Source organism: Equus asinus, chromosome 13, assembly GCF_041296235.1.
Source record: "Equus asinus isolate D_3611 breed Donkey chromosome 13, EquAss-T2T_v2, whole genome shotgun sequence".
Lineage (NCBI taxonomy): Eukaryota > Metazoa > Chordata > Mammalia > Perissodactyla > Equidae > Equus > Equus asinus.
The window spans coordinates 22,753,390-22,769,603 of NC_091802.1; the positions used below are offsets into that span (position 1 = coordinate 22,753,390).

Here is a 16,214-nt window from a genome sequence, read left to right on the forward strand (position 1 = left end):
ACGTTCTGCTTCTCGGCTGCCTGGGGTTCGCCGGTTCGGATCCCAGATGTGGACATGGCACTGCTTGGCACACCATGCTGTGGTAGGTGTCCCACATATAAAGTAGAGGAAGATGGGCAAGGATGTTAGCTCCAGGCCAGTCTTCCTCAGCAAAAAGAGGAGGACTGGCAGTAGTTAGCTCAGGGCCAATCTTCCTCAAAAAAAAAAAAAAAAAAAGAAGAAGAAGAAGAAGAAGAAGAAGAAGAAGAAGAAGAAGGGACTCAACATCTCTTCCCAGCAGCCAGTTTTGGCATGGATTCTTTTCTGCAAGGCACTCACAAGCACATTGCTTTTTCCCTAAGAAAATCTTCCAGGGCAGGTGAAATTCCTTCAAGTTCACCCTGCCCAGGAACAGAGAAGCTGGGGAAGAGGAGGTCTATGGGGGCCTTAGGAAACCTGAATCCAAATTCCGGCTGCTTTCTGCTCCCATGCTGTGTGACCCTGGGCAAGCCACTCCCCTCTCTGAAGTTAGGCAGGCAATAGCATGCAGGATCACCCTCCATTGTTGTAGGGATAAAGCGAGGTGGTAACATATATCATGCTATCCTACCCAGGTATGATCAGTAAGACTCTGCTGATTGGAAATGCAGGTTTGTCTGGTCAATGTGGCACTGGGCCTTCTTTGTAGGAACAACTGTGGTGTGGTGCAAACAGCACTGACTTTGGAATCTAAATCAGCATTTCTGTCTGTGACCTTGCGCAGCTTACAGAACCCCTCTGCACTTCAGTTTCCTTATCTATACCAAGCAGAAAGACTACTTTCCTTTCTGGTCTGTTGTCAGGCTGAAATCAAATAATAAATGCAAAAGTGCCTGGCAGAGAGTGGGAGCTCAATAAATGTTTGTGGAATCCGAGGAAACAATTTACTAAGCAAATTAATAGTATAAACAATGGTGTCAGGGGAGATATTTGACATGCTCAGGAGAACAAACTTCCCCGTACGTTAGAGCCTCCATTTGTTTTACCAACAATTCATGTTCCAATTACGCGTGAGTCATCTATTTGTTTGCACAGGTCTTCGCTGCATCTCAGTTTGGCAACAATTCCTCAGCCAGGACTTCAAGTTACCAATGTCCTTGAAAGAATAGAAATGGTAGTTTAGTTCATATTATGGCTGAACTAAAACTTTTTCTCACACCTCCTCAGTAGATTCCCCTTCACAGATCTGCTTCCTTCCAGCTGTTGGGCTGATGGAGTAAGAGGAGGAAGTCTATCATTGATCCCATATGCAGGCGCATAACAGGTGCCCAATACAAATCCTAGGCTGTGGCACGTCCGGCTTCACTCCCTGTATGACGGGCGGCTTCCTTCAGACCCAGTCACCCTGATGAAGCACGCTGACCTTTGCAGGCCTATTTACCAGAAACAGAGTAGATTTATGGTCATCTTTGTGGCCCAGTGCCTGGCACACAGTAGGCGCTCAATGCACATCATTGATTGAATTGCTGAGTGGCTGATCCAAGCAAATTACTTAAGAGAATCAAAGCGTCTGATGTACAAACCAAATGGCCTGGCTGTTCCTCCAGCCCTTCTCAATTGGGCAGACATCTGATGGATGCCTTCGTGACTGGCCACAGCGGCCCCCGAATAGCCACGATCAGAATCAGCCTGACGTTGGTCCATTTGGACGTCCGCAGACCTGAGCCCATTTTACATTTGATTCCCTAAACTAATTTCCCCGAAGTCAAATAACTGGCAGAGGTCTTTTCATGTTCCTCGTATAAATGTCTGTTTAATCACCGCCCTGTCTCTAGCACTTCAATAACGTGTACATTTCCCCCTTAATCACTGCTTCAGTTCTGCAAAGAAAGGAAACGGTTGGCTGAAAAGCTTGGGCCATCTGCAGTGGTTCAGCCCTGTTTCCCCATGACTGCTCCCTTGGATGGAGAACTTTTTAGCTGAGTCCCATTGGTCATTTGGCCGATGCCCTCATTTCACAGAGGAAGACCCTGAGGCCAAAGTCACATAGCCGGTCAGGGCAGACTGAGGTTGGATTGGTCTTCCCAGCACACCCCCTCCCCCTACCACCTCCCACCAACGCTGCTCCTTCCTCATCCACCTGAGCCGCTGTGCATCCAGGTGCACGCACCTTTGCAGTCATGAGGACTTGGGTTCAAATCCAAGCTTTGTAAACTGCTGGCTCTGTGACATTAGGTGGACAAGAGATCTCCTCTGAGCTCCAGTTCCCGCATCAGTAAAATGTGGATGATCACACAACCTTTTAGGGTTATTGCAAGAATTGAGATGGCCCGAAACATGCCCAGCCTGGGTCCAGCACAGCCCAGCTGCCCAGTGCTATTTGCTTTCGTCCTTCCCTCGAAACGCTCACTGCAAGTAATAATAATGGAAATGGCTCACATTTATGGAGTCCTTCCTTGGTGCCAGAAACTGTTCGAAGCACTTTACGTGTATTAGCTCGTTGATTCCTCTTTCTTTAAAGGCAAAAGCATCTTTCTTGCCTCCCGAAAGCCATCTATCCTCATAACTCCTGGACAGCCTGGCCTAGCACCATTTCAACAGAATTTGCTGATTTTAAACAATATGTTGCTGAAATGATTACTTGTTTTCTGTTGCTGGCTCACAGCAGCCAGCCTGCTGGCTATGACAAAGTGTGATGAAACCAAAGGCTGTTTCCTTGGCTTTTAGTATGTATGACCAGTCCAGAATCTGGACTCAAGGTTGACCCCTGCCGATGGGGTTAGAAAATGGGGGAATGGTGCAGACCCCTGATGGAGTTAGCGGGGATGGTACTTGGAGGGGGGAGACAGATAAGGTCTCCCTCCATAGGGTAACAGCATGTAGCGAAAGAAGGCTGAGCTTTTGCTACAAAGTTTAAAAACATTTTGGCCCCTAGGTATCCATTGCACCATGGCATTATCACCCTTCCACTCCATCCCACCTCAGTACATCCAGCCTGTCCCTCCATCTACCTTGAACTACTCTCAGGGCCTCGATTATAGATCATTTCTATACTCCTCATTTCCACAGGCTGGCCCCTTTCCCTAAAGTCCCCTCTCCCCCCTTCCCTACCTTCAAACTCTTACTTATCCTTCAAGACTCAACTCAGATATCACCTCCTCCAGGAAGCCATCAGAGGTCCCCAGTCTGATCTGGGTACTCCTCAAAGCCTACATAGCACATCTGCACTCCTGGCATCTATCCACACATCTCTTTCCTCAACAACACTGTGAGCCCATGGAGGACACATGTCACAGCTTAGCTTTACAATCCAGCAGCTAGCACAGAGCTTACTATATAGTTGGTACTTAATAGACACCAGTTGATTGAATGAATGAACCAGAAAATGAGCATATCCCTACTCAGGTAAGTGGTCGTGATAAGACATGATAATTATATTGATAACAATTAATAACTGCTGCCACCAAATACAAAGACTATGCTGATCTCTTTATCCAAAGTACAACAACAGCTCTTGAATATTAAGCGCCTACTGCTGTCCAGGCACAGGCCAGTCCCTGCACACATGCTATCTTCTTCCCAGCTCTCAGAGGCTCAGAGAGTGAGGCACCTGCCTGAGGTGCACAGCCAAAAAGGGCCAGAGTCCCAGCCCTAAGCTGAGGTCTGCCTGACCCTCTCCCCTGGGCCGTGCCTCCTCTCAGAGAAAGTCACTGCTCCTTGTTCTTGGTGGCCCCTGACTGGCCTCTGTCAGCCCCTGTTCCCAGCCCCTCAGTCCCTCTTCCGAGGCCGCAGTGCCCAGATAGCTTGGCCTCCCAGCTCTGCATCCTGCCCCATTACTGGGAAGGCTGCTTTCCTCCGCCCCCAGGAGAACCCGGAAGGTCCAGAGCATGCAGAGCGTGAGGTCCACCACTGATGCCCAGGGAAATGACATGAACATTCAGAAGCAGGATTTACTTTGCCTGATGGCTGAGTGATTAACCCTTGTCCGGCTGCCACAAGGAGAGAAGCTGCAAATAAACATACCCTGAATGGGCCTGGAGAATAAACGCCAACGGCTGCCCCTCCACTATGCTCTTCTCTCCCCTGCCCGGTTTATTTCCTGACCATGAGACGAACTGGATGGAACGAGACTTTGGGACAGCTGGCACACCCCCCACAGGTCACCCTTACCTGTTTCACTAGTCCTCTCAGGGCTCGGGAAGCACAGGTATCTGGGGAGCGCTGGGCACCCTGCTCCCCTCACCCCTCTCCCCTCTTCTGTCCCCAAAAGGAATAAATGCCCAGAGATTCCTTATTAGAAATACATTCCACTGGTGTTCCCTGGAGAAATTAAGCCAAGAGTCTTGGAGTGAGTGACCTAGGACATAAGAAGTCTTGGGGGCACCTGGTGAAAGTATTCATCCCCCAGATCTTTCTGGAACACTTACTACAGGTCAGGCTCTCTGCTAGGTGCTGGGGACAGCAGGGTAATCAGATATGATTCCTGCCGGGTCTGGAAGGGGGACAGACACAGACCAGTGGGTGTGATGACATGCACACTTGTGAGGACTGACGCCAAGGGGTGGTAGAGGGGCAAGGAGGAGGAAGGCATCAGTTGTTTGGGGACGAGGGGGAGGGGTGGGGTGATTACAAAAGAATCCAAAGCAGAAGAACCCCCAGGGCTGGAGGCTGAAGGATGAGTAGGTGTCCCCAGCAGACAATGCAGCAGGTGTGGGGGCACCTACAGGAGCAGAGGAAGGCAGAGAGAAGGCAGAGAGGCTGGAGGGCCGAGAGTCCAGCTGTTGTAAGCTGTTCCGCAGAGCTTGAGTATGTGGGATGAGAGAGGCTGTGGCAAGAGATAAGGCAGTGCCCAGGTGCAGGGCCTGAGGAACTCGGACCTCGTCCTGAGGACAGGTGAGCCACCGAAGGCTTTCAGAAGCAGGATGCTATGCTCTGAGTGGAGCTTTAGAAAGACAACTTTCGCTGTAGTCCAGAGGATGGATGCAGAGGGGAGGGAGCACAGAGCTGTAGGCCAAACGCCAGTAGGAGGCTGATGGCATTTAAAGGCAGCATTTTCCGGGGGGCCAAGCATAGTTTTAAGAGCTCCCCTACATATATATATGTATACACACATATCTATATATATATACACCCAACTAATATGGTGTTCACCCTATTGTTACCTCCACTAGATGGAGTAGGAAACTAAAGAACAGAGAGACTAAGTAGCTCATTTGAGGACACACAGTAAGTGCTAGACTCAGGATTTGAACCATCAGTGCAGCTTGAGCATTCATGCCCTTAACCACTACACCAGAGCGCTACTCCATCAAAGATGACAAAGGCTTGAGATGGCACAGCATGGCTAGAGGAGAGAATTCCTGATGGGCCTGCTCTGTATTTGGGGCTCCCCTGAAATAGCTTCTGGCTTCCACAGAGGAGGGTGCAGCATTCAATTCTGAGGCCCCTGAGAAAATAAACAAACTATAGCATGAAATGTTAAGGGGCTGCAAACTCCCAGGACAGGGCCGTGATAGGAAGGCGCTAGGGGTCACTTGAGTCACGAGGGTCACAGACCTTTGGGGGATGGAGGTCATACTTTGGCTTGGGTGGGTGTGCACCTGCAAACTCTTCAGACCCAGGAAGGCAGAATACAGGGAGGCAAGAGAAGGGTGTGCCCCAGCTGGAAGGACCCTGGTTTTCTCTACTCATGGCCATACCTGCCAGGGAGGCTGAGGCCAGGGGGCTCCTAAGGTGCTGTGTACTTGCAGACAGAGGTGGGTTAGGCCCTGATAACATGTGGCCAAGGCCATGACCGCCTGCACCCCTGGGGCAGCTCCACTTTCCACTCTCCCAGCCATGTTCCTAGGAGGGATATGACTTGGTGGTGGCGGTAGGGGCGGGCGAGCAATAGTCCTACCCAGGGGTCCTCTAATAGAGAAGAGGCCCAGGGTCAGAGAGGAAGTTACATGTGGCTTCTGTGTAATGCATTTGGTGGTATGCAAAGCTGAACTTTGAGCTTGCTGCACCTGGACAGAACTTCAGAGCCTCATTTTCTCCATCTTTAAAATGGGAATAAAACTCTGCCACGGCAGGGTTGTGGTGAACGTCAAAAGTGAATACTGGCTGCTAGCATGCAATTCCACATGCTTCGTAACGCCATCATCGGACGTGCAGAATGACATCCGGTGGGCTGTGCTGTACACTTTGGAGCTGGAGGCTGGGGCTGCTCACACTGGAATGTCACACTGAACTTCAGTTTAACTCTAGCGCTGCTAGTTAGCGGTCAGCCAAAAAACAGTAAACAACAGGATCACTACCTGCGTTCCTTCGTCTCTGAGGAACTCAGAATTGTGTTTGCAGTCTGGAAGAATTCACTTCGAAGCTTATGTTAACAGCACCTCCTGCTTGCTAAGGCAGGCGAGCTACGAGGTAAGGAGTACTTAAAGGCAAGCTGAAAAGCCCAGAAAACAAGGGATGTTTTGGGAGTGGATAATTCAGGGCTACTGTACATAAAGCAAAGCACGGAGGGCAAGATTGAAGCCAGGGTCATCATCCCAGACAAGGACTAGCCCAATCAGCCATTCTGAGGCCTGGCCTGCCTGGCATCTGTGCCAGCACCTGTTGGAAACGTGGCATCTCTTTACCATCCCAGAAAAAGCTTGGTCAGAGACAAGACTGTCAGGGGTGATGCAGGAGGGCTGGTAAAATCGCCATCAGAGCATTACAAATAAACGCACACATCGACCTTCCCTGCACTAGTGGAAAAGCCCAAACCTACCTAAGGGGCATTTACACACAAATGGCTGGACAGACTCGCGCCATGCTGGGGCTTGGCACCGGAACCTCTCCTAGGCAGCTCGTGCAAGGCAGGCACCTTCTGTCCGACAGCTGCGTTATCCAGACCCACCGCGTGGGAGAACAAGCAAAACAAATGGTTTACAAACTCCGAGCACAGCTTCTCTTGGCCCCGACTGTTCGCATCAACATCTCTGCCACGCTGCCCTCCCCACTGCAGGGCACTGGTTCCCCCACACAGGAAGACCCACACTCACACCTTGTGGTATTAAGGGCCCCTTAACTGGCGCTCATCACTGCTCAATTCCCCTGGATGCTCAAGACACAGAGCTTTTAAAAAGTAAGAGAAGGGGCTGCTGCCTCCCCACCAAACTGTCTACAGCTTCAGTGTTGGTTAATATTCTAGGAATTTCCACCAAAGTCTCCTAGATTATAAGTTTTTGGAACTCTGAAGCAGTCAGCTGCTTAGGGCCGCTGTGTGATTTTCCTGATGGTCCATTTTTAAAGAGCTACCTATTGGTTTTCCCACACTTAAGGCATGATTCTCTCTCTACCTGTCCCTTCACCCAAGATACAGAACAGTTGCCTGGAGTCCTTTGGACCTGGAGGTGAGGTCGGGAGAAGGAGGGCTGGTATTTACAGAGGGGACCACCACAAGCAGAGATGAGGGCTTGGGGTCTCACACTGGAAGGAGGGAGGCTGGGACAGGCGAGCGAAGCGACCTCTCCTGTTTAACTTCCCGCCACCCGGAGAAGAAAACTCAGAGGACCCAAGAGTGGGTTCCACTTCGGCATCATGGAATGATGTCACCGCAAAGGGCCTGGTGTCCAGCGCCCCCGGGGAGGGGGTGTCGGGCCTCCTGACTGGAGGGTGGGGGAACAGGGGGAACGGGTTCGCGCGGAGGGCAACTCACAGAGGAGAAGTTGTGCGGCCCGCAGAGCTCGCCGCGGTACTTGCAGGAGAGCAGCATGTCCTCGAGCTGGTGGCCCAGGCGGTCCATGAAGGAGGCGCTGATGCCCTCGAAGTGGCGCGGCGGCAGGAAGAGGCGGAAGTCGGCCAGCTTGCGGAACCACTGGCGGCGCGGCTCGTCGCCCCGCAGCAGCTCGCTGACCAGCGGGCGCGCGGTGCGGTTGGGCAGCAGCAGCCCGAGCCAGTGGCCGGCGTAGTAGAGGTCCCCCTTGGAGAGGCGCGGGAAGCGCAGCGGGTTGTTGTTGCACACGGTGACGGCGGGGAAGGGCAACTGGCGGCTCCACTCGCGGTGAACCCGCGTGTGCGACGGGAAGCTGAGCCAGTAGAGCAGGCGGTTTGAGGACCAGGACAGCAGCAAGCCGAGGGACGTGCAGAAGGCCAACACCCACAGCGCCCGCCGCTGGAAGGAGCCCCCCGCCGCCGTGCGCCCGGCGCACATGTGCCGCAGCCCGTGCAGTTTAGCGCGGCTCAGAGACGGCCGCCCCCTGCGGGCGACCCCTGGCCCTTGCAGCGCCCGCTCGCGCTCGCCGCCCCTTCCACTCCCGGGCTGCCCTGCTGCCGCCACCGCCGCCGGCGCCGGCTCCTCGCGGGCCATGCGGAAGCGTCCCGGGCCAGTGAGCGCGGCCGCGGGCAGCCCGGCTCCGCCGCTCCGGCTCATTCATTCAGCCCGCGGCTGGCGGCAGCGGCGGCGGCCCCGGCCGGGCGGAGCCGCCATGGGAGTCCGCAGCAGCAGTGGAAGCAGCAACAGCAGCAGCAGCGCGCAGCCCGCGCCAGGGAAGCGTGCGCCCGAAAGGAGCTCCGGTGGCGCGGCATGCCCGCCCGGCGCCGCCACCGCCGCCTCCGCGGGCGCCCGCCCGGGACTGAGCGCCGCCTCGGCCCGCCGCCCCTGGCACTGGCCTCTCCCGGGCGCCTCCCAGGCTCTCCTGGCCCCTAGTCTTCCTCGAGGCTGCCCGACGCCGGCCACTACCTCTGAAGGGGCCCCAGTGGGCGCCGCCTCTCCAGTCCCTGGGCGCTGCGCCCTCCTCTCCTGGTCCTGTATGTACCTCGGGGGACCCTGAGCTGAGTCCCCTCTGCTCTGCCTAACCCCAGCTTTTACGCTGGTCCTGGGAGAGCAGCCACTCGACCACCATGCCTGATTTGGACATCCCCAAGGACCCCACCAGCCCGGCCCGTCGCCCAGCGGAGCTGGGACACGCGAGAGAAGGCGCCAGGGAACGAGCGCCCCCAGAGGCGCACCGCGGCTCCTGGCTTGGCGGGTGGGGTGGGTGTGTACCGGGGTGAGTGGTCGCCCTGCTGGCTGCTGCCCTCTTTCCTTTCCCTCCAGGACCCTTCTCACTGCTCCTCGGGCTGCGCTCGGCCGAAACCGACTAAGGCGCCCCCAAGTCCCGCGCCTGAGCTCTGCGTTGCGATGTGCCCGCTCTCGCCTGGGGCTGGGGGCTTCTTAAAGCGTCCTGCCGGAGGCTGCGGGCTGCTGGACCCCTTCAAGGCTGCTGGCCAGACGAAAGTGTCGCTTCTCCCACCAGCTCTCCGGGGTGCCTCGAGTCTCCAAAAAAGCCCGGCCTCGCTGTCCCCTGCCTCTTTTTCTCCTTGCCCCAGCGGCGCCAGGAGCTGGGGACTGCGGAGCCCCAGCTATATCTCTCGAGGGTGACCCGGACTCGTTGCTCCACGCTCCCTTCTCCTCTCGAGACTCCAAGCCTGCGGTGGCGGCGGCGCCGGTTGCGCTCCTCTCCCGGTTGCCCAGCCCTCCTCGGGCCCCGGGCGAACTTGGGCAGCGGCCGCGCGACGCTGGCGCGGCTAGGCTTCGAGCACCTGCTCCTCCGCTCTCGCTGGCCCCGCGGCTCCCGGCGGGCGGGGCGGCGGCGGCGAGCGCTGTGCGCTCCCGGAGACGCGGTGCTGACGCGCCCGGCTCCTCCTCGCTGCATTTTAATTCCTGGCCACTGTGGCCGCTGCACACCGAGCGGGAAGCCTCTTGCTCGAGTCGGCCGGGTGGGGATGCACTGCACAGATGAGGCCGGGTGTGCGGGCGTGTGGGAGGGATGTGGAGTAGAAAGACTGTTTATGTGGGGCCGTGTGCAGGTAAGTGTGAGGGCACTTCTGATGAGTGAGATGGGCTGCAGAGTGAGTCACTGTGTCGTGAGGGTATTTGAACCAGTGTGAGGAGGATGTCATGCACTGAGTGTGGGTTGGATGTACGTGTGTGTGAACGGGGATTTGTGTGTTATCTTGAGAATGTGAGCTGATTTGTAGATGATGTACTGTGGCCGAGTGTGTGTGCTGTGTGGAGGACAGAGTGTCTGTGATGGTGTGTATGCTCTATGTGTGTGCATACGTGTGCACTTAGTGGGTGGTGGGTAGGAATGGGTGTGTTGATGTGTGGATGGATATCAGGGTTTCTGGATGTCGTGTGTTATTGGTGGGTTTCCCATGTGTGTGTGGTGTGTAGATGAGTACGTGTGTTGAGGTGCTGGGAACAGAGACTGGGCCTCTGGCAGGTTGGGCTCTGCCTCCTGCCTCTTAGGGACTTCCCACGTGTGGACCAGCCACTTCTCCGGAAGGGTCTGCTGCTCAGCCCTGGCCCAGTCAGCCAAGCCCAGCCCTCCCAGGACTTCCATATGACTTCCATGGAAAGAAGACTCCATCTCTGCCATCCTCACAGCTGGCATCCTACAGCCAGTTGGCTGATGATGTCACCATGGACAGGCCCCGGGGTCTTCCACTAACCCCTGGGCACTGTGGGACAATTTCATTTTGTCTTTTTAATATTCTGCCTTGGTGTGTTTGGGAGGATGGATGAAGCGTGGTGTGTACTGCTGGCTCCATTTCACAGGTGAGACCAGGGCGGCCAAGTACTTGCCTAAGGTCATATGGCCCATAAGTGGTGGATTGGGATTCCGCACCCAGGTCCCCAAAGCCTGGCTCTTTCTACTCACCACAGGGCCTTACAGTGTGCACTCTCTGGGCCAGGCGCCTTGAAGACGGGCTGGAGTCTTGCTCCCGTGGCTGCCTGCCAGTGAGTGGCACACAGTAGTTCTCTACCCATATTTCCCAAGTAATAGGCTCACTGAGGTCTCACTGGGATAGGCAACACTTCCAGTTCTGTTAGTCCATGGGACAAAGGAGTTTTCCAGACATTTTCCAGAGAGTAGATTTTTTTTTTTTTTTGAGGAAGATTAGCCCTGAGCTGCCAATCCTCCTCTTTTTGCTGAGGAGGACTGGCCCTGAGCTAAGATCCGTGCCCATCTTCCTCTACTTTATATGTGGGATGCCTACCACATCATGGCTTGCCAAGCGGTGCCATGTCCTCACCCGGGATCCGACTGGTGAACCCTGGGCCGCTGAAGCAGAATGTGTGCACTTAACTGCTGCGCCACCGGGCCCACCCCCAGAGAGTAGATTTTGATGGGGGATGGGAGGCAGGTGGAGACAGAGTGAAGGGATTCCTAAAGGTGGGAGGGCATCTCAGTGAATTTAGGGGATTTGGGGCCTGGAGAGGAATTTCACCCACTTTAGGATGATTTGCTAGGGGCGCTCCGGGCAGATTTTATGAGCATCTGGTGTCTGAGTGATGCTGGGGTGGGCTTTCCCTCCACTGACCTGGAGGGCATCCTGTTGGCATGGCAACTCCCTACATCCAGTCTCTGGAGAAGAGGGCATCTGAGCACCACACATCCCCACTCACCCATCCACACACATGCACACACAAATGCACATAAACACGACACATGTGCACACCAAACATACGCACACCGTGTGGCTGTTCTCATCCACCTGGGGAAGAAGCTATTGAAGATGGGCTTTGCTGAAATTCTGCTTTGAATTTGGTTCCTTGGAGATATCTCTTGCTGGCTTTGCAGGGAAGGTCCTGAGTCTGCCAGTTTCTCGGGGCATCTAACAAAGGCTCACACACCAGTGCTCCCAGTGGTCCTGGGATGCCACAGTGACACATATCCCAGCCAAGGTGGGGTGGCCTTGTGAGCTCAGGGCAGTTACTGATGAAGCAGCCAGGGCTAGCACATCCTGTCTTCCAACATCCTAACTCTGGGTGGCCAGATGCCCTGTCTTGTAGAAACCTTGAGGACATTTGATGTTTCTGACTGACATTTGATGAACACTGACTCTGTTCAGCAGTGGTGGGCTTTTCTTTCCTGGCAAGTCCCCCCTTGAAATGTACACACGCAGCTTTTGGTTGCTCAAGTGTCTTCTCTGCCGTGGGTTTTCTTGCTAATTCTCCAGATGGGTCGCTTCTCCAGAGAGAGGAGGGCTATCCTGCATAGGCTCCAGGGGCTTGGCACAGGAATCAGAGATAGACACAGGGACAGTTAATGATCCCAAGCAATGCTCAGTGGCTCCCTTTATGGCACATGTATGCTGTGCCTTCTCTATGCTGCCTGAAAGAGCCCCAGCCCCTCTCCAGTTAATACGTGGACCAGCTTGTTGAAGTTCTACTCTTTCTTCAAGTCCCAGCTTAAGCACTGGCTCCTAGGTAATTGCGTTGCTGCCTGCATCATGGCTTTGTCATAGCACCTGGTCATTGCTTGTGTCTAGGCCTTCTGGATGGGAGCCTTTGAGGACAGGACTGCATCTCACTCATATTTGTGTCCTTACCTCTTAGCACAGTGCCCCGGCACATTGATGAAGCACACTGACACAGGGGAAGGGGGGACAGGGACTCAGATTTCTTGAATATTTCTATCTACCAGGCCCTGAACTGGGCACATAAACATACTCTATTCAATTTCTCACTCCAACCCTGCAGGGGAGGTATCTTTTGCCTACTTTTTGTAGTTGTTGGACCAAAGGGCTCAGAGAGCAAGAATTGAACTCAGCTTGAACTCATTCCAAAGTCAGAGATTTTCCCTCTCCATCATGCTTCTTTCAGAAGTATTATGAATAATAATAATAATAATATAATAAATGTAGGACTTCCTAAGCACTAGGACCTGTTCTAAGTGATTTATACTAAAAACAAGTGTCATAAGTGTTCTAAGCATTTAATCCTCAAAATAATCCTTCCATGTAAGTACTATTATTTTTTCTCCTTCAAAGAGGAGGAATGCTTACCACAGAGAGGTTGAGCTACTCAGCCTAAGCCGCACAGCTGCTAAGCAGGAAAGTGGGCTTTGAATCGAGGCAGTCTGGCTCCACCCCGTGCTCTCAAACCCTACCCCATACCATCTCTACCCTCAGAGCCGCATTGAAACGTGACAGCTCCTGTGAAATAGCTTTCCCACCCGGCAGACTCGCTTGGCCAGAAAAACAAATTCACGAGGCAATGCATGAGCTGACCCATATAACCCACCCAGCAAGAAATTAGAATTTAGCATTGTGATTTCCCAATAATAAGCTTTTAAGAAAATTTCCCCTTTCTTGTTTATCTCGAAAACAACTGTTGCTCACACCCGGCATCCTGGCCTTCGGTGTGATGTTTGTGGGCAGTGGCAGAAAGGCCTGCTGGCCAGCCAGCCCACCTTCTGGTGTGTGCCCACCACCACCAATTATAAGCTCTTTCTCCCATGAAACGAGTTTGTTGGGAGGGAGAGGTCAATTGAAGTCAACGCGATTTTCTGTCTCTATAATCCAGTTTTAGGAGCTACACTTTTGTTGGCTTTATCAGGCTTTACTGGAGGCCCCAGTGGTCCTGTTCACCCCTGATCCCTACTGTTCAGGGGCTTGACCCTGGAAAGTGCCTGTGATCCCACCTAACCCTGCCCCTTACCCCCTGTAGGAGTCCCTTCTACACACCCCTTGACTGGTAACCGATTCTGTTCCGGAATGTCTGGCAGTATTTAAAGCTTCTTCCTTTCATCAAATTGGTATCTGTCTCTTTGCGAGTGCCTCCCGTTTTTCCTAATTTATCCCTGGGGAACCACACAAAATAAGTCTGATCTTTCTTTCACGTGAGAATCCTGCAGATCCGTTATGGAATCAGAGTACTGAAATGCTGAAAGGCCCTCTGGCAGTCTACCTTCCTAGCCAAGTCTTCAAGATAGTCTTTTCTTCTCCAGGCTAAATGGCCTTTGGGGTCACAGAGGTGGCTGCAGTGTCACAGGACCTGAGCAAATGTCCAGTAGTCATGATGGAGGGCCTGTACTGGAGAAAAGAGAGCCAGGAGGACTCTCTGCTGTGGCTTTTACTCCTCGCGCACTCACTTTTTCCCACTCCTTCCCCCCTCTCGCCGTGGGGCTGGCACAGGAGTGGCTGCTCCATCTTACCTTCTCGCTTGTGTCAGCATCCCCACTGCTTTTCCCTCCCGTTCTTGTGTTACACTTGGTGTCTCCTCAGTCTCTCTTCTCTGGGCTCTTTCTTAGACTTACCAGATATTTTTTTTGTCCTTTTGGTCACCCTCGTTTTGTTGGGGTTTGAGCTCTCAGCTGCCTGTCCTTCACTAACACTAAGTCCTAGGAGAAAGAGGGCAAACAGGGGCCCACAAGCACCAGAAGATCAGGGCTGCAGGACCAGGTCCAGAGGAGAGGGCTGGCGGCTCGTGCTCCACAGGACTCGAGGGAGCTCTGCTGCAGCACTGTGCTCCATGGGGAATGGCAAAGCCCGAAAGGGGGAAGCTGGGTATGCAATCTAATTTAAGCCCTTCACTCTCAGGGGAGGAGGCTGAGGTCCAGTGAGGGGAGAGGCTTGCTATAAATCACACAGATCGATACTGATAAACAGAACCAGAATCCAGATTCCAACTTCTGGTTCAGTCTCTGCTCACCCTATGAAATAACTTTTTTTTTTAAAGATTGGCACCTGAGCTAACAACAGTTGCCAATCTTCTCTCTTTTTTTTTTTTTCTGCTTTATCTCCCCAAATCCCCCTCATACACAGTTGCATATCTTAGTTGCAGGTCCTTCTAGTTGTGGCATGTGGGATACTGCCTCAGTGTGGCCTGACGAGCGATGCCGTGTCCACGCCCAGGATCCGACCCTGCAAAACCCTAGGCCGCTGAAGTGGAGCACCTGAACTTAACCACTCGGCCACAAGGCTGGCCCATGAAATAACTTTTAAAAAATCCATTTTGAAATCAGTATTGTGTTCACATGATTCAAAAAGGACAAAAGAGTAGAGTCTAGTAAAAAATTTCTCTACTCCTCCCCATTTTTCCTTCCTCGAGGGAACTCATGCTATCAATTTGTTGTATAACCTATTAGCCATACTTTATACATATGTGTGTATAGTCTCCAGATGTCTCCCTTTTCCTACACAAATGGCTGCGTTCCGTGAATATCATTTGCTGGAATAACTGTGTTCCATGTTCTTCACACCTTTTCCCCCTGTATTTTCAGGCATTTTATTGTTGCCTTCCTCTAGCACCTCATTCCAACTTCTGTTATTTTCTTCAACCTCTTATTTCACATTGTCCTGCTCTTCCATCCAAAAAAGGACAGTGGGTTCTACAACAAAGTGGTACACAGAGCTTGCCATTTTATTACCAGATTTTTTTGTTAGCTCTTTGCTAGATACGTTGATTGATGGAACCTCTCATGCGGATAATGTCAAACACCAGGTAATGCAAAGATATTTCCGTTTGCCTCTAAACTGTATTATGTGATGTATTTGCATACGATTTAATTTTTCCGGTCATGTTTTCCTTCGACTAATTATAATACACACACACATAATTGAGTGTCCAAGCACACAGCTCTTGTTGGTTTGGGGAGTGGTCCAAACATGCATTGATTGGCAGAGAAAGCCAGTTTGGGACTCAGAAATTTCTGTGATTAGTATATGGAGTGGGTAAAATATACTATGGAGAGGACCAGAGGGTATCAGTGCCAAAATAATCTTAATGAATATGTAGTTAAGCTTAGAAGAGGAAATTGATGTACAGAGTTTAGCGACTTGCCCCTGTTCACTGGGAAGTTGATCTGATGATGGTGATGATGATGATGATGATGGCGATGATGATGAAGGTGATGATGATATTCAGTAGCTGACCTTGATTGAGCACAAACTGTGTGTCAGGCAGTGTGCTCAATGAGCATGCATTAACTCTTTTAATCCTCACATAAACCCTATGAGATATGTCCCACCATTATAGCTCTTCCACACAGGAGGAAACTGAGGCAGAGATTGGATAAGTAACTTGTCCAGGCAGTGGCTGGATTCAAACCCGGGTATTTTGGCTCTAGAGTACAGGGCCTTAATTAATCAGGTTGTAATTAGCTGGAAGGAATGACTGTAGTGGGTATTTATTGAGCATCTAGAGCTTGTCAGTCACTGTCCTTGGAACTGGGAATACAACGTCTACTCAGACATGGTCCCTGCCTTACTTGACGGTCTAGTGGGGTGCATGGGTAAGAAAATAGATGGTTTAATGAAATGTGATAAATGCTCTGCCAGAGATGAGCACAGGGTGTCAAGAGGATCCAGAGGAGGGCTCTCCCCTTGATTTGTCTGAGAGCTAGCATCATGCATGCCCTCTGTTTTCCTCTGAATTTCTACATTCATTTTCATTTTCACACCCCAGCTAATGGAGAACTACGCAACCTCTCCCACAAGGAGACTGATCCACA

At 52.5% G+C, this 16,214-nt stretch overlaps 1 protein-coding gene across 2 annotated transcripts in view; it reads right to left on the bottom strand.

Annotated features, from left to right (window-relative positions):
* The window catches only part of ASIC2 (acid sensing ion channel subunit 2), a 994,854-nt gene that overhangs the window by 248,863 nt on the left and 729,777 nt on the right, over positions 1–16,214 (bottom strand). The window contains exon 1 of one of the 2 annotated variants that reach the window (XM_014862043.3): positions 7,649–9,558. The exons of the other annotated variant lie outside the window; for it this stretch is intronic. Within the exon in view, the coding sequence (XP_014717529.2) occupies positions 7,649–8,362 (714 nt within the window). The 5' untranslated portion in view covers positions 8,363–9,558. Of the gene's footprint in view, positions 1–7,648; positions 9,559–16,214 lie in introns of those variants that run through there. 2 annotated transcript variants of the gene reach the window in all.